Raw genomic sequence first — 24,416 nt, 5'->3', positions numbered from 1 at the left:
TTTCGTCAAGCAAATCAATACACTATGGATATGTTACTGAGCATTATAGAAATCGATGAGTTAATTTAAAAGTATAAAATTTTAGCGTGTATAATAATCAATGAAAATAAAAAGAAACATAATGTAATTTCAATCCTCTACACTAAGTTAAATGCATACATGGTACGTGTGGTTCGTTTATCTATCTATTGATAAGACAAATACAAAAGTCAATTTAGTCGTCGTTATGCTATGCATTTTTTTTGTTTTATTTTTTTTGTATCTAGAATTCGTATCACGAAAGAACAACAAGCATCGAAAAACAGACGTCATAAATTTTCTGTCGATCGATTTCTTTTGAACGACTTTGAGCATGACACAAAAATATTATAGTTAAAAACAGCGATAGATCGTTATGATCGATATCGATTATCGCGTTTTTTTTTTATTTAACGCTCCAATCACACTTTTTGATCGTACGTTTTGTATTAAGTTATTATATATCCATTAATCGTACGTCCAAAAATAATTCTGCAAAGTTTACATTTCTTAAGGAAAATCGTCTCGAGCACTATCAAAATGATATTGGAGAAAAAGGTTTAAAAAAATTCGACATCGATAAGCTCGAATATTTTGTTCTTTTCGATATCGATATAACAGCACGTTATAAAAGACTGTAGGCGTGACGTGGTGATTTTTTTTTTTTAAATAAATACTACATTACGTTTCATTGTAAAAATCTTTGAATTCAATATTCTCTTTCCTGCTAACTAGAAAAATGTTTGCGTAATGCGAAAATTACAAGGACAATGCAAAATTTTTTACATGTAGTATATCCATAGAATTATATTAATAAATTATTATATAATTATATTATTAATAATAATAAATAAGTTAATAAGTTAATACGTTAAAGAGAGCCAATCGATGAACGTTTGGTAACATATATACTTCAAAGATGTACAAATGAAAAAAAAAACAAGATTTTTCATTGAGCGTGACAAAAATGATTTTGAAGAAAATGACGAAGAACAAAAGCAAGTTAAAGTAAGAGAAACGATTATTGTAAAAAGTTGAGAACGCAGAACTGTCATCGGATCGATAATCGAATTGATCATCGGATCCCCGAGGTATTTCTAAAAAATGTGCGGCGCTAGCTGCAATTTCCAGAGAGAGACAGGTCTAGCAAAGACGGTGACCTGACCCTTTTCTTTACCACCGACTAAGAAGACATATAAAGGCGCAGGTCCGTACGAAGGTGTTCCCGAGTCGTTTCCATCATTAGCTGCGACTTTAGCCCTTTGCCTTTCGGCCCTGGAGGCACTAACAGCTCGTCTCGAGGGTGATCCCAAAGGCAAACTCTTAGGCGGTGCTCTGGGAATCCTTCTGATCTCTTGAAGTTCAAGAAGTTCAGCGAATGTTTGCGAGGCTGACCTGCCAGGTTCATCCTCCAACACGCTATCAGGTGGACTGTTCAACATCTTCGCATATTTTCCGTCTTGTTGTTGTTGTTGCTGTTGTTGTTGATGATGATGATGATGATGATGATGATGATGATGATGCTGCTGCTGCTGATAATGACTCCTGCTCTCGTCCAAGCCCAAATAATTCGGATTGCAAAAACCAAATTGGCCTTCACGTATTGTCGTTGAACTGACGATAGCACGTAACTGTTTAGATTTTCTATTTGAAGGCCAATCATCTTCAGCCAAGGGATCACCTGGACTTCTTGTTTCAATACTCGCGTAATCCGACGTTGATTCCTCGCCTTCTTCCAGGTCAGCGAATCTGACTGATGCTGAAGTTGGTATTTTAGACGTAGTCGGTGTCTTTGGAGTTTGAAGGGCTGCCTCGTAAAGATGAGAACTGTAGCTTTCACCTCTGGTTGGTTGACAAGCGTGATGTGTGGAAGAAAAATCTCTGTGGGATTACATCGATCGATTTTATCATTAATTATCTATAACATATTGTCGCAGAAAACTGTACGAACCTCCTTTCTTCCTGAACTTCGATCAGTCTCGAGGTAGGTGGTTCTTTTTTCTCCTCGCTATCGCTCAACTCGTCTGGATCAACGAAAACTAATCTAGCTGCCTCAACAGGTGTTAGTACTGGCGTTGGTAACGTTAAAGCTCGAAAATTTGGCACCGAAATAGGATCTCTGGTCATGCCACTGCCAGTATTATTATTACTATTGCTAGCTTCGGTTGCTTTTGTCGTCGTTTCCGGCGGCTTTTGTCTTCTACGAGCTAAGGTATTGGCACTTCGAGACTTTACCATCCCCATCGAAGGTTCTACGGCTTCTACGTCCACTTGCTGAAACGGATAATACGTGTTCGCCTGCGTACAGGCTCAGTTCATTCATTTAGCCTACGTTCTTGTGTTGCAACACATATTAATGTACATTTACTGCTCGATGTACTTGCTCGATACAAAGTAAATAATTATATATACATTATACATATGTAACAAGTGATTTAAATGACAAAATAAAAATAATCAAAAAGATTACCTCTTGAGGACTTTCTTCATTATCGTCCTGTCCACTAAGTACAGAATAACTACACTTGGTTGGATGACTCAACCTTGACAGATTGATCTGCGACAATTTCGAGATTTCTTTGAGAAAACTAGGCCTCGTAGGTGCTTCATTCGGTGATATTCTATTACTACACAATCTCGTCCTTTGATTTTTTAATCTTGGCTTAGGATTATCGCTACTGGTACCACGAATCAACAACTCGGATACTGCCAGGGCGACACTCTCTGCTCTGGGTTGAGGTTTCGGTCCTGGTACAGATAGTTTCTCCCAAGTTTCCGTACCTGTAATAATGATCGAGAAGTTTGCATATATTCAGACTGTATATATATACAGTGTGAATATATATATATATATATATATATATATATATATATATATATGTATCTATCTAAATTATTTCATGTCTTTACCGAAATGAAACCTCCATAATTCATTGGTAGCGAGACCACCGCTCTCTCCACCAAAGATCAACATGCAACTTGGGAGTCTGCAAGCAGCATGACCATGAAGTGGACCCGGTCCAGGCTTATTCTTCAGCATGAACCAGGAAGCGGTATTAACGTCCCATCGCCAGCAATCGCTTCTCTCTTGTAAATCCGTCATACCACCGTAAATATACATAGTATCTCCATGTAAAACGGCTGAGTGTTTGTGTCTCGCAGCTGGACCACTTTCGCTAGATGATAATAGATGCCACGATTCTGTTTCTATAAATTTGAAAAGAAATTAATATTACTTTATTTTATATACTTTAATTTTCTATACATAGTTCGTGAAGTATAAAAAAACCTCACCGAAATGGAAAGCCCATAATTCAGGAGAGCTACCACGTAAATCTTGATAACCTCCATAGATGAGCATTTGACCTCGATGGACCAAGGCCGTATGACCTCTTCGACCTCTAGGAACCGCGCAACCTCTTTGAGCTCTGACCTTCCTCCACGTATTCGTCTGAAAATTAATAAACGAATTGCAATTGAGATAATCATACGATTATTTTAACATAAAAATAATGTTTCTCAATTATTTAAGAAGTGAAATCGAAAATTAAACGTCAAAACGATAAATTTGATAAAAATACAAATAAAAATATAAAAATGAAGAAATTTTCTGACGAGCTATTAAAACTAATAAAAAGTATTTCCATCGAATGTCCTTGACCTATGTATAATAGAAATCTTTTGAAAGTATAGAGATCAAAATTGTCACAATTAACAGAGCGAAACATCTATGCTTTTTATTATCGGAATTTTTGTAGAAATTCGTTTATTAAAAATCGAGGATGTGTAATTTTTTTTCCTACTCTCTTTACATAAACCGGTAGGGAACTCTTCAAATGCCCTCGGATTATGAAAGTGGAATGAATGAAGCTCCGCTGTCTGAATTGCGTCTGGGCTTATTTTTGTAATACTGTGCGAGCTACATTAGAAGAGAGTTGTACAATACTATACGTAATTATTGACATTTTTTCTGTCCCTACTCGTATATGGAAAAAATCCTGCGAACTATAAAACAGTATTTTTTCATAACTTGTCATCAATTGTTCTGTTTTCAAAAAGAAATTTAGCGAATATTTTTTGACAAAAGGATTATTATTTTGATTATGAGAAATACAAAAGAATGTCCATAATACTATTGTTCACGATTTTTCTTTTTTTATTTTGCGTATCATCCTCTCTCTTTTTTAAAGAAATACACGTAAGACATCATTACAGCTCGTTACGAAAAGCTTTACACTATGCACGTAAAACATAAATTGTGAAAGGAAAGATACATGGTCTTTTCAGAGTCACCATTAAATTTTTACCCGTATATTTACGCATACACACACACACACACACATATATATATATATATATATATATATATATATATACATTCGAATTTAAGAAACATTCGTTAAAGAGCATAGGCACCGAAGAATGTCGAGAATAGTTTCCATAGAAACGACACGGAGCTTCCATGAATATGTAAGCTCGTTCGTGGTCACGATGCGAAAACAAGTTAGTCTTTTGCATTTTATTTCACAAGAAGAATGCGAATGAAGGAATTCGTGCAAGGTCCACAAGGTCTCTGCCACTAGAAGTTTTATTGTATACACATGTACGTCATTAAAAGAAAGAATAAAAAAGAAAAGAAAAGAAAAGAAAGAAATAAATAAAGAAATCGTCACTCAAAGAAATTTATGAATTTTTATCTTAAAACGTTATTATTCATTTTTTTCTTTTTTATTCACTATTCCCTGAGTAAGTAGGACATGCATTATGCTCCATTTTCTACAGAGAGAAAAAAAGAAGCCTTCCTTTTACTTGGTCTAAATTTAGATAGATATACATATGCATCCATGTACATTAAAACCAATAGACGAGAGAAGACGTTGTAAAATTCTTGGCCGTTCATTCTCCTAGAAAATTCGGGCATGCGTGGTAAACTTGTGTTCTTCAAGCGCATCAACAATTCTATTTCTCGGCGAACGAAGGAAACCAGACTTTGGAATAAACGACCGTAGCCGTACTAAATAGAGCGTAGAAATCATTAATGTATGTACAATACTTTTCTCTAAGCTATTTGCGTATCACAAACACGTCAAAGAACACCTTTAAACAGTTGACGACGAGAATAAAAATCGTAAAATTATTTGTAGCTTCTCTTCTCTTTTTTTTTTATCTTCTTTTCAAGGACAAGAAATTTCGATAAAATTATAAGATCGAGATGATCCTAACAAGATTTAAAACATGAGAAGAAAGTACTATTCCCTGGAAAAGTTGTTCTTTACTACTTAAAAGAAAATAAAATAATTTGATTAGAAGAGAGAGAAAGAGAGAAAGGAAGAGAGAGAGAGAAAGGAAGAGAGAGAGAGAGAGAGAGAGAAAGGAAGAGAGAGAGAGAGAGAGAAAGGAAGAGAGAGAGAGAGAGAGAAAGGAAGAGAGAGAGAGAGAAAGGAAGAGAGAGAGAGAGAGAGAAAGGAAGATAGAGAGAGAGAGAGAGAGAGAGAGAAAGGAAGATAGAGAGAGAGAGAGAGAGAGAGAGAGAAAGGAAGAGAGAGAGAGAGAGAAAGGAAGAGACAGAGAGAGAGAAAGGAAGAGAGAGAGAGAGAGAAAGGAAGAGAGAGAGAGAGAGAGAGAGAGAGAAAGGAAGAGAGAGAGAAAGAGAGAGAGAAAGGAAGAGAGAGAGAGAAAGGAAGAGAGAGAGAGAGAGAGAGAAAGGAAGAGAGAGAGAGAAAGGAAGAGAGAGAGAGAGAGAGAAAGGAAGAGAGAGAGAGAAAGGAAGAGAGAGAGAAAGAGAGAGAAAGGAAGAGAGAGAGAGAAAGGAAGAGAGAGAGAGAGAGAGAAAGGAAGAGAGAGAGAGAGAGAAAGGAAGAGAGAGATAGAGAGGAATAGCGGTAGGAAGTTTGAATAAAGTTGACAAAGATATCGTGAGCTTTTTCATTTAAATCGAATATTTCAAGAACGATATGGAAAATTCTTTTCTCTTATATTTTGATCTCCTTAACTCGAGGATGTTTTTCGATTTCTAGGAATACCTTGTAAAATGACGATTGCCTTTAGGGATTTTACTCTATCTCTCCTTACTTTATGTTCATCCCCTCTCTTACTTCCGCTCTTTTGGAAGAAAACGGATGTAGGTAGTTCTTTTGATGTCTAGTGGCAATCACGGGTCTTTTAACCCCAGTCAGTCGGTATGGACCAGCGTAGCAAGAACGAGGAAGTACGTTGAAACGGTTATGCGTGTGTTGAAGAGAGAAAGAGAGAGAGAGAGAGAGAGAGAAAGGACGGAAAGATGAGGAGAGGAAAGGGAATCATAAGGGAGGAGGGTACATAGGCTGTGTAGTATATACTAGGGGGTGCTGAAAGTAATTACGTAACTCAAAGTACGTGCCTAAAGTTGATAGGTCGGTATAGCCACTTTCCTCGTGTTTTTGAGCATCCAGAGTCGATAACGAAAACGATTAAGAAATCGAGCATCTGTAAATTTGATGTTAAATAATTTTTTTTATAATTTTCTACCATCTTTTATATTCGTTTCTTGTAATCTCCATAGTATATCTTGATTTTTTCTCGTTAAACACATAATGTGTATATAAATAAAATTTGGTTAATGTTATACTCGAAGGCGACAGAGCGGATAAATCATATGTATATACGTTCTATTGTCAAGAATATACATATGTATATATCGTTTCTCTGATCCATTGCAAACGATAGTACGTTTTAACGCAGGGCAGAGAGAAAGTGAAAAAAGGGAATGACTCGTGGGTACAAAAAGACCCCTCTTGGTTTAGCCGATTGGGTTTGTCTGGCACGTTCGTAATACGTATTTCAATAATACAACGAGAAAGAGGAGCCGTGAAAGAAATATTTCCGTCCCTGACTATGTTTCAATAATTAAAAGCACGAGTCGTAGATTACCATAGCAACTTGGATAGTACGAAGTATATAGTATATTTATAAGAGAAGATAAAGCACATATATTTAAAAAGAAAATCATCAGATTTATTATCATGAGAAATTTGTTAAACAAGATAAAAACTTTACAAATGCGAGATGTTCAGATGTTCTTAAAATTTTTATCTATCTGATCCAAGGCGGTTTTTATGATCCAAGGCGGTTTTTATGTTCCAAGGCGGATATCACGTTAAAACCAATGGGAGACAAGCTATACATTTCTTATGAAACGTGTGCATCATACGACTGCATGCACACGAGTTAGCTCGATGCTTATCCATTCGATCTAATGTGCTCTTGCCGGTCTTGTTCACTGTACAAGGCTTTAATACGACGGTGTAGATTTTCTTGTAAATAATAAAGAGTAAATAATATCTCAAAAATATGTTAAAGCATATATCGTCAAAAAAAAAATTTATACGAAACAGATAATATAAATATTGTTTTTTACGTGCTGACAAGGACGTTTCTTTCTCTGTGCTCTGCATTTTTAATGACGATGCCTTTTGTCTTTCTCAATGAGCTTTCTTAATCAATAGCAACACCGATATATAAAAAAAAAGCGGCTGGCCGGGCGAAGAAAAATGGAGTATAGTGATGAAACAAAAGAGCGGAGTCTGTGAACGCATCGAGTGAAAAGAGATAACTGTGTGGTCGTTCGTTGACGAGGGAAAAGTGCCACTAGCTCATTTATCCCCGCCCTATCTTGTATACCCTCGTGAAACCCACCCCTAGAATATGGCGTCTCCAATTCCTTTCATACAACACACGAACGATCTAATATATTCGCCAGGAATATTCGCGAGAAAGAACCATGGAATATTTCCATTTGCAAGATACATCAATTCTTGTCTGTGTGTGTGTTTGTAAAATATTTTGAAAATGTTTTAGAAAAAATGCAATCTTATATTACTTTATACAGAATCAGTTTAAGATCAAGCATATATATATATATATATATATATATATATATATATATATAAGTCAAGTAGTTAACTAATCAATGTGTATATGGTCATGTGTATGCTGCGTAAGAATTATTTTTATTTTTTTTCATCCATCGATACGTATGTGATTAGTTAACGCGTATGCTTCATAAAAAGTAGTTCTATTTTATTAAAAAATTGTTATATTATTTACTTTTTTTCATTATTTGCTAAATACTTAATTCATCTAAAAATAAGAGCAGGGAGAATTTCTCTTTTATTTATGATTATCCTGCAAGAACCACAACGAACTAAACCTTGTAAATAAAACGTATATGGGGTTCTCTGAGGCTTATCAATTTTTAATTACTTCTTACAATCTCAATTCTCAAAAGTACAAAACGGAAGAAAGAGCTGTTGATATCAGCTGTTGCCAAAAATTACCCACGGTTCAAATCGCACTTCACGAATCAGAAATGCTGAGGGAAAGACGAGAAGGTATTAAATATTGGATGAAATTATAACCGCATCTCGTAAGTGGGATCACTCTTCCCATCCAAGAAATCAATTGATATTACTTATCTCATAGCAAACTTGTTTTTATTGCCGTTGATAGTATTTCATGATTAATTTTAATCCATAGAACTATATATATGTCGTTTATTTTGAAAGTTACTTGTTTTTAAATAGAGATATTTAACGTTTGAATCAATTTAAAAACACCGATAACATGATATAATATTTTTCTATTTAGAAAAATGTATAATTTGCTAATCAAATTAATTTAATAAACATTATTTAAAGAATTGGACGTTTTTGGTAGATAAAAAAGGAGAAATGAAAAAAATCTTGAACGGTGTTTTTGAATGAAATCGTATCTACATTCGAATTTATGTATATATGTTAGTACTTTACATATACAATGAAAAATCAAATTGATTTAAGGTATGGTTTACGATCGTTCGTATCTAAATTATAATAGTATTTAACCAGTAATAAAAAGAGTAATCAAAGAATCCGATTACCTCGCATTGAATCACGTTCATTCTAGACATGATTGAAAGCTATTAGTCGGATCGATAAGCTCTTCGGTTTCATGTAAATCAAGCTAACCAATAATAAGTTTAATAAGAATAAAAAAAGGTGTTCTCGTCTGTTATCTTTTATAAGTTTTTCAAACTTTCTTAGAAAATTTGTGGCTTTTCGCGACAACTTGAACGACGTGTCGAGCTTTTTAAAGGCTGAAAATGTCACTACCTTCTGACATCTCTGTTCGTTTGTATCCTACGTCAACGCCCGTCAGGACTACTCATTTGAACCTGACGTTATTCTCCTTGGGGTGATCGATTACTCATAATATATCGATGTGTTTTCTATTCACTAGGAATTCTGCAACGTTAAAAGAAGGATTTAGAAATGATGCTAAGCCAGACTATGTTGATCCTGACAGTGACAAATAACTTCTCTTCTTGATAGGGACGCTTCGAGATGCTGCATGTTATTACTTCCTATTTATAAAAAGCTCTCATTATAAAAGTAGTCTGCCAAAAGTTAAAACCCATCTAAGTGACAATGTATCTCAATGATTAACCAAGTCGATGATGATCATTTTGATAGTCTCCTCTTCATCATGCTATCTTTCATTTGAAATGCTTCTATCAATAATGACGATAATATTCCCTCACCGATATGCGCACATAATTCAACCATTTCAACGTAGATCTCAAATATGCAAAGAATGTGGATATTTGCATATCGGCCTTTAAGTTATGCGAACTATTACGTAATACATCAGAAAACGTCAACAATGTGACATTGGGAAAAATGCTAGACGTTTTCCCAAATATTTTCTCTATCTATATTATATAAATCCCTAAATATTTTATAAATATCCTAAGGATACTTAACAGTCATTGTTATATTCTCACTGAAATATTCTTGACACTTGCTTGACATCACAATATATCTGTCAAGTATTTTCAAATATAATAATTATTAGAAAGCCGATCGTACTCGTGTTATTTTATTTTTCAATCCCATCATAAGAACAAAAGCTTTGGTTTTACACCGTCTCTTTTTCTCTCTCTCTTTTTTCTTTCATTCTCCCTTCTTCTTTCTTTATTTTTTCCATTTCCCTTGATAACAACGATTCGCACGGTTGAGTCTCGTATATATACACCAGCAGAGAAAAATTCTTCCTTAACGATCCTTGCTCGTTGCGAAAGAGAGGAGGAAAGAGGAACGAGGGTTGTTCGATGAACGAATGAACGAACGAAAAGAGGGATGATGATGATGCACGAAAAAATACAGGAGAAGAGGAGAAAAGGGGGAAGTGTCGCGCACCCTTGAGAAACCGCTAAATCAATAGGAACGTCATTGAGTACAACGAGTTTTACACGAAAGCGAACCACCCCAAAAGCATATTTCTCTTTTCAAGGGACTAGACGTGAATCCGACTGCGATGGAAACAACAAAAAGAGAGATAGAAAGAGACAAAGAAAGAGAGAAAGAGAGGGAGAGAGAGAGAAAGAGAGACAGGGAGACAGGGTGAACGAAGACGCACTATCAAGACCTCGATATTGGGCCAACGATGGTTTGGTTCGACTTTCCTAGTATACACATAGTTTCTGACAGATAGAACGTTCTGTTCGCCCCCTTCGTGCGAGTGTCAAGAACTCCGTAGGGAGAACAATAAGAACGTGAAACGGGCAACGAGAATTCGTATCGTGTCTCTTAAGAACTTTACTAAGCGATTAGATTTATCCGATTATACGATGTTCGTTATCAATCTGTTACGCGTATATAATCTCTATCTATTTCAAAATAATTTTTTTACGTGATTACAAATTATTTTTTAAGTTATGAATTTTTTTTTCTTTATTATTGACGACTATATATTTCATAATAATTTGAAATACATATTATTAATATAATACATATTATAATTATTATTTAATAATAATTACTTGATTATCATATTATTTTTTTCATTATAACATTTTCTATTGAAAATTACGTATTTCATAATAATTTTTTACTTGATTATTATATTATTTTATGGATTTTATTATATTTTATTTATATTATATTTTTAGTTGTAGCTATATGATAAATTATTATTTTATTTGATTGATAAAGAAAAAAAAAGATTAACAAAGTTAACAAAAAAAGATTAACAAAGTTTAAAGATGCTATATCGACGAGAAAAATGTATCGAGGCGTGATATTATCAATCAATTCTAGAATGGTTACTCAATATTACCCTTCGTCTCGTTTACCGGATCAAGGGTACTGGATCCCTCCCTCGGATAGTTGAAATTGTCGAGAGAGCTTCCTCCAGGCTACTGTAGACTCGTTAAATCGGATCGTACGAGACCTTCACGACTAAATCTTAGTAACGATTTCGATACAAGCAGACTCGACTATCAAATGCAATTTCGTATCTAATTCAACGAGATTAGTTATTTGATCATCGATGATTCAAATTCACGGTTAAAAGTATGATAAAGCATAGTTTTTAAAACTTTTAATACAAAAGGTTTCGGAATTTTGTTTAACTTAATTGGAATTATAAAAACTTTCTTAATAGCTCTTAGTCGTTCTTATGTAATTAAATTTCTGATTAAAGAAGTTTGGAATGTATCTCAATTATCGTAATTTAAAGAGAATCTAGAGTGAGAAAAATCATTTTTCTTAGTAATACAATTTAAATTATTTATCAGAAGATTATATAAATATTTTTCAAGAGTATCACACACTATAAAGGGGAAAATTATCTTGAATTTTCTTAAAAAGTTCATTAGTAAAAAGAAAGAGAAACATTAAATAAATAAAATTTTGTGGCACACATACCGCAATGTGTCTTTTACATACGCAAAACTAAATTCATCTAAACACATGTATAGATATATTCTAAGTTGTTTCAAATTCTTCGAAGATTTTTTTGTTTGATCCTGTAATTGCATTCGGAAAAGATGACATTTTTCGTTTCGTTTACACAGATAATTTTTTAATTTAATTGAAAAAAATTTGTTTATCGTAACATTGAATTTATGATACGTTTTTCTTGAAAGTTTGATGTGGTCAAATATGAACACATCAAACTATGCCGTGGATTACGTTTTACCTTGACATTGTAAACCCAAAGTGGTGTTTCCGTGCCTGCGGAAAAGCCTAGTTCTCCACCGAATACGTAAAGGCAGTCCTTGTATGCTACCGCGCTGTGTTCTTGAAGAGCCGGCGGCCTTTCTCCCCCAGGATGTAATTCTTCCCACTTGCTTTCAGCTGCAAAATAAAATAAGCAAAACGAAAAATTAATTTGTTTGTTTTAACCGTTCCTTCCAACATTTTATATTCACATGTTTTGAAGTCAAAATTATATTAATGTAACTATGTAAAAAATATGTATAATACAAATAGAAAAAGAAAAAAAGAAAAAAAGAAAAAAAGAAAAATAAGTCAATATTTAATATGTAAGAAGTTACTATGCAAAAAAATGAACGGAAGGAATGCGGGTCTAATTGATCAGAATAGAAGGAAACGCCTCCTCTCACACGTGTTTTCGAGTCTATCGTGCTATTTGCGGAGACGGTCACACGTATTAATTAGATCGAGTGACAATAGTGACGTACACAATGAATAAGATGTATCGAGAACGAATGAGATAAAGCGAGCAATGAATTGAACATCAAACCATTGGCGTATTTCCAGATCATTGACACAATGAAACAATATTCTTTCTTCTCTTTGCTCTCAGTATAAACTCTAAAAACAAGAATTCTATTACTCTGTCAGAGAGTATTGTAAGAGCCGAATAGTAGGGATTATGGAAGTGTCAAAGGTGCGGATAGGATGGACGTCCAGAATATTCACTTTGCCCTTGTGTCATCCTGTGAGACTTCTTTCCAGCTCTGTAAAGTACATATTTATTTTGTGACAAGAACTTTAATTTTTTACTTTCACCGCAAAACATTAAATGTCTTTGTATGTATTCCATTGGCCTAATTTTTTAGAACAAAGAATACCAAAAGACATTAAAAAATATTTCTAGGGAGAATGAAAGAGAGAGAGAGAGAGAGAGAGAGAGAGAGAGAGAGAGAGAGAGAGAGAGAGAGAGGAGAGAGAGAGAGAGAGGAGAGAGAGAGAAAGAAAAGAGTGAGAGAGAGAGAGAGGAGAGAGAGAGAAAGAGAAGAGTGAGAGAGAGAGAGAGAGAGGAGAGAGAGAGAAAGAGAAGAGTGAGAGAGAGAGAGAGAGGAGAGAGAGAGAAAGAGAAGAGTGAGAGAGAGAGAGGAGAGAGAGAGAAAGAGAAGAGTGAGAGAGAGAGAGAGAGAGAGAGAGAGAGAGAGAGAGAGAAGAAAAGCAAATATTTTTGGTGTTTCAAGAAGAATAGAAACAATCTTCTCTTTTTCGAAATCTTTGAAATTCACAACTAAATCCTTTTTCGGTCTTAAATCACATCCTTACCCGCCCTTGCAATCTGGTACTCTGAAATAAATTCTCAGTATAGTGAGCACTCCCATATGACTGGAGAAAGAGAGAAAGTGAGAGAGATTGCAAGGAGAGGGTTGTTCGTGTCCCGAGGCTTTATATATAAGTAAGGGGATGAACAAGCAAGGAAAAAATGACGAAATGTATAGAAAAGAGATACCAAAGAGATTTAGAAAAGAAACATTAAACTTAATGTTTACGGATATTTAGAGTGATATGTTTCATTTGAATCTTATTTTAAAGAATAAAAAAATAAGAAAAATATATAGATACTACCGAAAGGAATATATCTCGAGCTTGAACTTTCTTCGTTTATTACGTCACCAAATAAAAAAGTCACTATAATCCGATGAATTTAATAGTCGCCAGAGAGTACAAAAACTCTTGTCTTTGTCACGATTGACACATCTGGCACCGCATCGTATTGCTTAATTTGGCAGCATCGCGATGACTTTTTTTTCATTTTCATGGAAGAGTAGAAAAACTCAGCTATTTTATGAAACGTGCCCGAGAACAAAGCCTAGAAAATTTACGTAAGAGCCATAACGTGCTTTCTGAAGTGTATGCGGTTCTCGTAGAATGCCACTAGAGATGCCCGACATTGATTACGTACACGTGTCGTATCTAGTTGGTTATAGAACAATACCTTGTCTTACTTGGAAAATGATCTTTTTATGCTAAAACGGTGAATAAATTTGATTATTTTTCCGATGAAATTATATATGTGTAATCATAAAATGTTCGATCTCTTTTTTTTCTTTCTTTCTTCCCTTTTTTTTTGAGATCTAACTAGAAAAGATTTGAAAACTTTTTAATATCAATTATACATTAAATATTAGACATTTTCTAATTAATCAATTTGCTGTTTTATATCTGATTTCAAAGTCCTTGAATTTTCTAGAAAAGTATGTGCTCAAAGTTAAGTAAGAATACGTACTCCAGATCAAAGACATCACGGTCGATTGATATTCCTCTCGAAAAAAGAGATCGAGATGAATCAAAGCGAAAGTGCTAAGATTGCAGATTCATCATACTTTATAATTTCCATCTTGATATGTATATATCTTAGCTAGATACCTACGTACTATATATAACACACACACATACACATATACACATACGTACATACACACACATTTAACCGACAGCCATGAGAAAGAAGAGACTACAGTGAATAGTTAGATCGAAATCCATGTTACAAGGGACGTTTGTCCCTGGTATTGGTCGCCACCAACCAACCCCTTTCAACTTTTCTACCCTTGCAAAGGTGAGGGTGAAACAAAAACGTTCCATGGATGAAGCACTCTCGTGGTTCTCGGAGTTATCACAATATTTTTACACGATCGAGTGTATCTACAACGCTATGCTTTTAAAACGTGCTAGGCGAAGGGATGGAAAAAACGTTCGTTGCCTGACGCAACTCCGTTAATATTACTTGGCCTCGAGAGACGAACTGCCATGGTCCAATTCTTTTGATGCTGCTTTAATATTCACCCAAACCCTGCAGTCGAACAATCCCCTTCTGATTAACAGAGAGTCATTCGTTCGTCCACGTTCGCCTGAAACGTATTTGTTCCCTTCAAAACCTTACATCGTATTGACTTTGATAATGCTGTAAACGTTAACTCGCTTTGCATCCATATTCACAAGTAAAAGAGAATTTTGTGAATCGATCTCCAGAGAAAGCTCCCTAAGTTACTGTTTTTTATTATAATAAATTAAATTACTAAGCAACTATTTTTAATATAAAAAAAAAAAAACATCTCAACAAGTGAAAATACATTTTTTCTATTTATTTGAAACGTTGAAATTTTTTTCCGGGATTCACATTGAATTTTATATTAGAATTACAATGAATGCGTTCATGCGTATTTGATCTCGAGCATCTCCTTCAGCATATTTTTATCTTCCTCTTGCTCTCATTTGCGTTGCAGTCGAATATTTGTCTCGTTTCCGTATTGATAAATATTTACGTAAATAAAAAAATCTTACAAAATACGGAAGCACTCATCTAACGGACATGCTATATAAAATCTCCTTGTACTACCTGCTTCAGAGTCAAGCGCATCAACGTTCCACTGAGCTTGAAATTTAGTGTAACTGTGTGCGTACCGTGTATAGTCCATACAACCTCACACTCTATCTAGCTACCAATATTGACCGAATGGACCCGCCGGGAATACATTTAGAGCTCTGGTGGTCCGATAACTGGTGGCTCGTGCTTTATCCAAGCCTAGCAGAAGTTTGAACTTTCCAAAGATTATAACTTTCATAAAGAATAGTACGTTTTCGTGCTGTGAATTTAACAGGAGTCATCAAAATGTGTAGATTAGTTAGAAAAATTTCTAAATATGTTTGAGTAAAAAGTAAAATATGTAAATAAACAAATTTATATACGACGTATTTGTAATTATACTATATAATTGGTATATTTTTCCATATATATTTACATATGCATATATCTACTTGTTGATTATAATGACGCAAAGAAATTGAATAAATCTGGAAATGGAATAAATTTAAATGTCGACTGAGAGAAGAGAGAACAGATAACGCATACGATGCATAGAAACGAGAAACTCGATGTCACGAACACCGACCGCTGATTATTGCGTGAGGGTGCAATTAATTCACCTATGTCTGATCTCCGTGGAAACAGCCGTAATTGTGGAGTATCGGCGGCAGATTTACTTGATATACGTGGGCTTTAATAATGGCGCATTATTGATCAGACTGAACCCCGTTCAAATTCCATCGCGCACCCCTCGTCGTCATGGAATGAGAAGATGGGGTTTGTTGGTCAGATACGGTGCTCGCGTATTGTAACGGAGAGTACTTCGAAACATCGACCCATCGGCACCCTTCATAATTATAGAATTTTTCAAACTCTTGTAAATATCTCATCTCATGAAATTTATGCCGTTTTATAACATAATTTTAAAGAATCTATGTCTTATTAATAAACATACATTAATATACAAATTACTAAATATTAATAATAAATTTTCATTTTAATACGTTTTATGATTAATGTTATTACGTTATCTATTTTTTTGTTCCCCATTTTGAACACATTTTAACATTGATGAAATATTTAAACTTTGTATAAAAATTTAACAAAATTTTATTTATTTATTTACCGAGACTATACCGCCAAAGATCTTTGAGTGGTAAATTTCCATTTCGACCTCCAAGGAGATATACGTGTCCTGCAAGTAACGCCGCACTGTGTTTACTTCTTGAAGGTGGTGCAGGTCCATTTTCCGTGCCAGCTGCTGTGACCGAGCTCCACATTTTTTCCTAGAACAAAATATTATTTTTTTAAATAATTATCTCAAAAAGAGTATTCACTTGTAAGGTAGAAACAAATATTAATTTCAGAAAAATAATTTACATCAATGTCATCGTATTTACGAAAAAAAAGGACATAAAATATACGAAATCTTGTAATCTTACTGTTAGATCAAAAAGAGAAGTGAATTAAATGGTAATCTAATGGAGATAAATGTCTACCTAAACGTCCTCTTCCATCTCTAGTCGACCTTATCTAATTCTCTTCCGTTTCAGTATTTTCCAACTATCTTCCAAGTTAGTGGTATCGTAAATTAACGGCTTTTAAATTTGTTATAGAACGACGCCTGCTACCTAAGTTCATAAATTATTTCTTATCGGGATGACTTTGCAACGATAGTACAGATGTCGATGGTTCTACTTCGAAGAAAATATATTTAGAAGCGATAAAAGTCATAGTATATATGCATTATTACGTAACGTAAAATCATACATTAATGTATTTTAAGTCACAGTGATTTTATTTGACAATTTCGGGGAGACATTGTTATCCCACTGATAGAAAAGACAATGGATTATTTTGATTAAAGAAGCTCTATCAATCGTAAAGAAGATAAGTAAATAACGTTTACGATTATGCAACGATTTTTTATTAGGTAAACTGTGTTTAAACTTTCTCTTTCTATTTCTTTCTTTCTTTTTTCTTTCTGTTTCTCTCTGTCTTTTTCTCTTCTCTTCAATTTTTCTTTTAGTCCATGTTTCTGTTTGTAAGTGTGCGGATACTAAGTAACGTGAGAGAGTCGCGTTTTTCGGCCTTGAGGGTGCATAATGTGAAACTAAATATTTGCACAGTCGCCACCGATTATTGATCGGCCTTAGCAATGTGTTTATCCGTATCCTGAACAAATATCTTCCAACGATCCTCTTTCTTGATGCAAAAACCATGGGGGAAACGTAGAAAAAGAAAAGAGAAAGAAGAAATTACGGAAGCGATTAAGCGTGAAATGAAATATCTTAGAGATTGTTATTAACTTGATTTAACGAACATCCAATCGACTTTCAGCATTGAAATTTACAATTGGACACGGAAATTAATCGTGTTATGATTTCACTATACTGAGACGCGTTTAAATCTGCGATACTAAAAAGTAGATTTTTTTTTTTTATTTCAACGAATGCATTATTCAGATACGTGATACAGATAATTATATCTACAAGAGATGGTTGATTCTAGATAGGATCTTGGCCAGACTTCTGACCGTTTGCCTTTCCTTTCTCGATTCCGATCCTACTTAATTCACCCTCTTCTTCTTCGACCATTTCTTTCGGTCGGATGAAAGAGAAGATGGATATACCCTAAAGGGTGCCATCGTCACGACTCCTATCACGACTTACCACTAGCTAGGGAGAATTCCCTGAATGTGGTTCGCTCAAACGAAATATATCTCTCTTTCCTCCATTCCTTCATGTTTGTATCGAATGCCTTTCGACGATACGAAGCTCGTGAACTTCACTTGCAGGCTAATTAATATCGACGAAGACATCGTTAGAGCACACTAATGGTTCGAATAATTGAAAACGATCGTTTCTCATTACCACTGAGTAATATTTCCCTTCGATATCGACGTTAATTTTCAAGCACTTAACCAATAGATGTAACTTTAATTAACCCCATGAAAATGCACTTAAAAGAACCAGAGAAAAAAATATATATATGTACTATATTTTCATGCACCGACATCGAATTTCTGAAGGGTGTGGCAAGGGAAAATGACGACCATCATTAATTCCCCTTCCCCTTTATACCCTACCTACACACTTCCATAGGTAACACATTTGTCTCGAGATAATCGACTTTCTCGTCTCGAGCACGTGACTTCGATTTATCAAAGCTCTCCGTGTTAGGTATCCGATTTTTATTTCAGCCAGCAAACGAGCTTCGTTTTTCATAGAAATTACGCTATTATTTCAACCGTCGAAGACCGTTGGTATAATAGACGATGTTTTTCTTTTTCTTTTTCTTTTTTCTTTCTCGTTGCTATTATAAGGAATAAGAGTATAATAGTAATAAAAGATTATATAATAATTATGTTGCATAATTGTAACGATAAGCAAAATAAAAAATCGAATATTTAATACGAAAAAGCTTCTTACCATTGTGCTTCATCATCCAATTATTCGATTAACTCAGTGGGATAGAAGATATATAGATAGATAGTAAAAAAAGAGTGAGTGTGTATGAGAAAGAGAGAGAGAGAGAGAGATAGAGAGAGAGAGAGAGAGAGAGAGAGAGAGAGAGAAAGAGAGAGAGAGGGAGAGAGAGAGAGAGAGAGAGACACGAGACTCGATGGACCTTCCATTGGATCGGATTCATTTCTATGTCTTCACGCATCCGTACATTCACGAAATTTAATTACAGTGCCACACCGAAATCGAATTTCGAACAAACGAACGCATCCAACGCAACGATCCTACCCGAAAGATTTCTTCCTCTTTCAGCATATACGCAGGTATGTACGCAAATATACGTGATTAGAATCGCAGCGTATTTTGAAAATATAGAACCCTACTGCTTCTGGTATATATGAAATACGATTTTCAACATATGGAATTCGTTCGTGACGAAGGGGGAAAGAACCGACGAGGGTTTGGTGAAACGAGTTAGCAAACGCCACGCCAATGTGATAGGAACGAACCAAAGGAGACAGATAGAGAAAGAGAGAAAGAGAGAGAGAGAGAAAGAGAGAGAGAGAAAGACAGAGAGAGAGAAGCAAATACACGATCCACGTTTCCCTGCGGTTTACGTGCGATCTACAGAAATTCGAAATAAACGTCGTACCTCCGTTTCACCAGTCCCGCTGAGAGTTTTACAATGAGAAACTCCCTAATGTATATACACATAAACGTTAACCGTGAAAACGTAGGTTACCTTCATCGAATCTTTTCTAAAGATGGTGCTTTAATTCGTTTTCAATTCATACCTCGTAATATAGTCATTAATTTACATGTTAATTAGATAAAATTAGTGACGAGATGGAGAAATGTTATATCTATCTATTTATACAATAAGTAAATTGATATATTTTCATTTTATAACCATCTGTTTGAGTGTAATAATAATAAAAAATTAATAAAATAATAATAATGATAATAATAATATTCGATTGGTAATTAATTAATGTTGAAATTTTCAATAAAGTAGTAAATTATATTATTATTTATTTAGATATAAAATACTGAAAAAATTTCGATATTATTCATTGATTAATCCACTATATTACAATAACGATAATTAGTAATAACATAAAATAACAGTAATAATAATGATACTATAGATATAATATTGTATAAGTAGAAAAATCCTGTATTGATCGAACATAAGCAAAACATCGCAAAAAAACTTATGTAGACGATAAACAGAAAGAAATATTAGGTATAATATATGTAAATCTTAGAAGTCTCTCTCTCTCTCTCTCGCTTTGTCTCTTTCTCTTTTTTTCTCTTTCTTTCTTTTCTGTACAAAAATACCTAAAAGAAAGATCTACATGACTATCTAAGAAAGAGCAAGTAGAATAGATTCCTTGGACCAAGAAAGCGGAGAAATATCTGTCGTTAAACAATTCATACAGTTTGGATCCAGCAATGGTGGTAGTTCGTTCTTTCATGCGTTCTTACAATGCTAAACGAACTCCTACACATGTTTACTCTCTCTTTACGCAAGATCGTAATACCACGAGTTACTTTTTCTTTCTACTCACTTGCTACATCGTTACTATTCATAGATTTCTCCAGCGAAAAGCTTTCGAAAGTCACAAATAGTCTCGTTCACTAGACAGCCGAAGCACTTAAAAAACTTCTCACGATTTACTTACCTTGCGATTTATTTCGAATATTGAAAATAAATAATGAAAATAAATAGAAAAAGTTAATTGTTTTGAAATCTTCCAAAAAAATCTGTCGTTAATATATTTACATATCAATGATATGATGAAAAGTGAAGTTATAGAAAATGCAGCCATTAAATCAGTTTAGCTTTGCTTTATGGAATAGAAAAAACTTTGAAAAAGTGGCGATCGATTGCGAACAGCTGTGGGTACGTCGCTAAGGTGACGCACGTAGAGAGAAAAAAGTAGAATGATCTTGAACCCGGGAGAAATAGTGTGGGGACAAAAAACATGAGGTAAAACGAAATTTTTGTTCGTGGAAATAGACTCATTTTAAGAAAAGTCTAAGGAAAACGGATATCTTGCCTGTTTGTGCGATGAAAAAAAGAAAAAAAAAAAAAAAAGAAAAGAAAAGAAAAGAAAAAGTATAAGGACTATAAAAACACTCTGAGAACGTTACTGCGACCTCGTATTAAAACGTTCTGTCATTAAAACATTTTACAAAGGTAAGACTGTCAATGTACTGATATGCCTGTCATCGTTTGCCATCGTTCTCTTCGTCGTTGTTCAACGAAGAAAAAAATGCTTCAAAAGTGCACGAGTTTTTAATCTCTCTTACGAGTTGTGCACACGACAATGACCGAAGCAACTTCCACCTGGCTCTCTCGCACATTTTTCGAGCGTTTATTTTACCTTTACATGTTCCATTTTCTTCTCTCTTTTTCTCCTTTTGACTTGCTTTTTTCTTTTTTTTTTTTTCTTCTTTTTCCTTTTTTTTTCTTTCACGCCCGGGTAAAAAAAAGAAGAAAGAAGCAACAACACTAAAGGGTGCGATACACATATAACTCGAATTCTCGTAGCATTTCAAACGTGAGATGTGACGCTTTTTACTACTCTTATCTTCATGCTCTTTTCGCTAGCTACATCCTCGATCGTGTAGATAAAGGATATCCTGAACAAAAGAAAAGAATTGTGATACAAGCGATATCGTTGGATTCGATTCGATGAACGAAAGAATGCGAGTTCAATAATTAATTTGATAAAAATATTAACGTGTATTTCTAAATACAGATCTTTTTATAAAATTATTTTTTTCTCTTTTCACGGATGTATCATCACAATCTCGTGATTTTCATTTTCCTTCCCTCGTAAGATCAAAGTAATCTCTAAGTAAATACATATCTCGAAATTTTCAAATACGATACTCTTTTTTTTTTCAAGGATCGTTTTATCAGAACAATATCCCTTTAACCCTGTAGCTTTTAAGCATATCGAATATATATGCGTTGTCATATCGATCGCTGGCCGATCTTATGTTGCAAGAGAAGACGAAAATGTAGATGGTTTCGCAAAGAAAACGGAGATATCAAAGCGACCTCGCGAATTCGCAGTTGTATTACCGAGGGTAGAAAGATTCTTCTTAACTCGAGTCGTGCCAAGAGGGAGCATAGCTTTTATCGACTTTTGAAAAGGGAGACCGTGTCAGAGACAATTTCCTCATTCTTTCTTTCTCTCTCTCTCTCTCTCTCTCTCTCTCTCTCTCTCTTTCACTCACACTCACTCACTCTTTTCTTCTTTTACTTGTTTCCTATTCATTCTCGTAATTTTTGATTGCACCACCCGATGTTCCTTTCGTCGGATGTATCTTCCTACGTCTCCGAAGGGGAAGGATCATGCCAAGTGCGTGACAATGATATACTATTGTTCTTAACAGTCCTACGTGCTGCTTGTACGAAAGAGAACAAGAGAGAGAGAGAGAGAGAGAGAGAGAGAGAGAGAAAGAGAGAAAAAGGGGGGATGAAGAGAAGAGTCTCCGTTACTCGACCATATAAGCGCAATTTCCTTTGATGGGATACGCTACTATTAATGCAAGGGGACCAAGTGTTACCTTATGAGAAAGTTTTATTTTGAAATGTTGCGTTTTGCGATCGAAGGACGTTCTTTTTCCAAAATTATATCGATAATTATTTATAGTACACTTTATAGTACACATATGTAAAGAAATTTTCATAAAAATTCGAATATCCAAGATCGATTACTATACTTGTTTACTTTAATTTCTTCATTGTAGAGAATTTCGATTTATTTTATAACAATTCAATTGATTATTTAAAGTATATATTATAGATACTATTTATCGAAGTATATGTAATATTCATGATTGACTATTTAATTTTATTACGAAGTTACCGACCCTGTAGATTTGTAGTTTGATCTTACTTACAAGTAGTATCATCCCTCTATAAATCAGACCTATCAAATCTTGGACCAAAGGCATACAAAAGACAAATTCTTTATGCATTCAAAGTCCCGAAAGTTAGTAAATTCAAGTAAGACTTAACTCCATTGAATTCTATCGATTCTATTCGACATTCGTCTCGTCGAATAGAAGAATAGTACCTTCTCTCCGGCGACATCTTTTTTCTTTTCGATTTTTCAACTATTGTACTTATCATGAACCGTCGAACTAAAATCGATTGCTTTAAAAGGACTAGGAGAAACAGAAAAAGAAATTTCTAGTGGATCCAACCAGAAGAAGTAGGTATTTTCTCTGAAGCAAGTTTTATCTTGTAGATTTCTTAAAATACGACGAACACATTTATTCGAGTCATTTATCGCGCCTCTAGAGTTCTATACGCACTGTTGAATTCACGGATTCAATGCATAGGGTACGATCACGGTTAAGGATTTTATGGCTATCGCACATGACTGTTTCAGACTATATCGAACGGCTTCCATCGATCCAAAGAAGGGAAAGAGAATGAGATGGATGATAACATTCCATTCGCGAGTTTTAGAATGTCGATCCAGGGACCTTTATCGTCATTCCCTTCCCCTTTCTTCTCATCCCTAGATTCCCTCTAAAGCTCGGATTAAACGCTTGCTACGGCAATTTTTCAGTGATTTCACGGACTACATGTCGGGGTTTCACGGGCATGCATTCTCGATATATTTACATCCCCTTCGTTTTCTCTATCAAGGGATTTTAGAAATTTAGAAAAATTGTTTTTTCCTGATTTTCATTCGAACAAATTCGAATTTAACATTTCCATTTTGTATTTATATTTTTTAAATAATAAATTGACCAATAAGTAATATAAGAATTTTCAATATTTTATATATAATTCTTACATTTATTGGAAAATATTGGAAAATATTCAAATAAATGTTTGCATTTTTGTTTCTTCTATATTTTGTTCATTTTGTTTTATTTGAGGAGTAAATCACAGTTTGGTTCTAGCAGAGTAAACGTCTAAAGCTTAACGATAAATCTTAACTTTAATTTTTTTTCCTTTCTAATTTTGTTCGTATTAGGTAACATGATTTAACATTATTATTTAATTAATAGGTCAACGAATATACTAGTATTAATTGGATAAAAATCTGATAACTTTGAATTAAGTCGATGTTCGTATGAAAATTTGAATATTCTTGACTTATTCGATTATTTTGATAATTGATGAAAATTTCGTTTATTATACTCGTGTTTCGAATATGTAAATCATTAAATAGCATTCTTATAATAGAATAACAAATAGGGATTGAAAACAATTGTCATATTGATTTCGGTGAAACAATTACGAGAACCAAAATAATGTCATAACTGTTATAGATATATTGATACTAATTTATATCAGTTCCAGTTTCGGTTCTGTATCGATTCGGATTCGATAACTTAATATATATGTATAATACATATTTTTTTATATCGGAATTTATTTTGGTTCTTATTAATTATCTTATTGATATTGTAAAACTGTTAATACGTATAAAATTCTATTATGAAATCAATATGAACGAAAAATGTGAATTTATTAATTGTTATTATCTAATTAGTCATTTGTACCGTCGTCGCCGTTTTTGA

General features: G+C 34.1%; 1 protein-coding gene across 8 annotated transcripts in view; it reads right to left on the bottom strand.

Moving 5' to 3' along the window:
* Nucleotides 1-1,115: 1,115 nt before the first annotated feature.
* LOC118447024 (uncharacterized) overlaps nucleotides 1,116-24,416 on the bottom strand; it is a 34,080-nt gene continuing 10,779 nt past the window's right edge. For 4 of the 8 annotated variants that reach the window (XM_035878387.2, XM_085655079.1, XM_035878389.2 and 1 more), the window contains 7 exons: nucleotides 16,517-16,676; nucleotides 12,016-12,173; nucleotides 3,313-3,469; nucleotides 2,929-3,225; nucleotides 2,489-2,799; nucleotides 1,970-2,316; nucleotides 1,116-1,899 (listed from right to left, as the gene is read on the bottom strand). In XM_035878387.2, coding sequence (XP_035734280.2) covers nucleotides 1,116-1,899; nucleotides 1,970-2,316; nucleotides 2,489-2,799; nucleotides 2,929-3,225; nucleotides 3,313-3,469; nucleotides 12,016-12,173; nucleotides 16,517-16,670 — 2,208 coding nt within the window. In that variant the 5' untranslated portion in view covers nucleotides 16,671-16,676. Of the gene's footprint in view, nucleotides 1,900-1,969; nucleotides 2,317-2,488; nucleotides 2,800-2,928; nucleotides 3,226-3,312; nucleotides 3,470-4,434; nucleotides 4,608-12,015; nucleotides 12,174-16,516; nucleotides 16,677-16,832; nucleotides 16,852-16,889; nucleotides 17,006-24,416 lie in introns of those variants that run through there. The other 4 variants (XM_035878392.2, XM_035878388.2, XM_035878395.2 and 1 more) reach the window with 4 other exon arrangements.

This window comes from Vespa mandarinia, chromosome 1 (assembly GCF_050613455.1).
Source record: "Vespa mandarinia isolate Hongniang chromosome 1, ASM5061345v1, whole genome shotgun sequence".
Classification (NCBI taxonomy): Eukaryota; Metazoa; Arthropoda; class Insecta; order Hymenoptera; family Vespidae; genus Vespa; species Vespa mandarinia.
The sequence above is the reverse complement of the archived record's forward strand: the minus strand, read 5'-3'. Positions and strand labels throughout refer to the sequence as shown.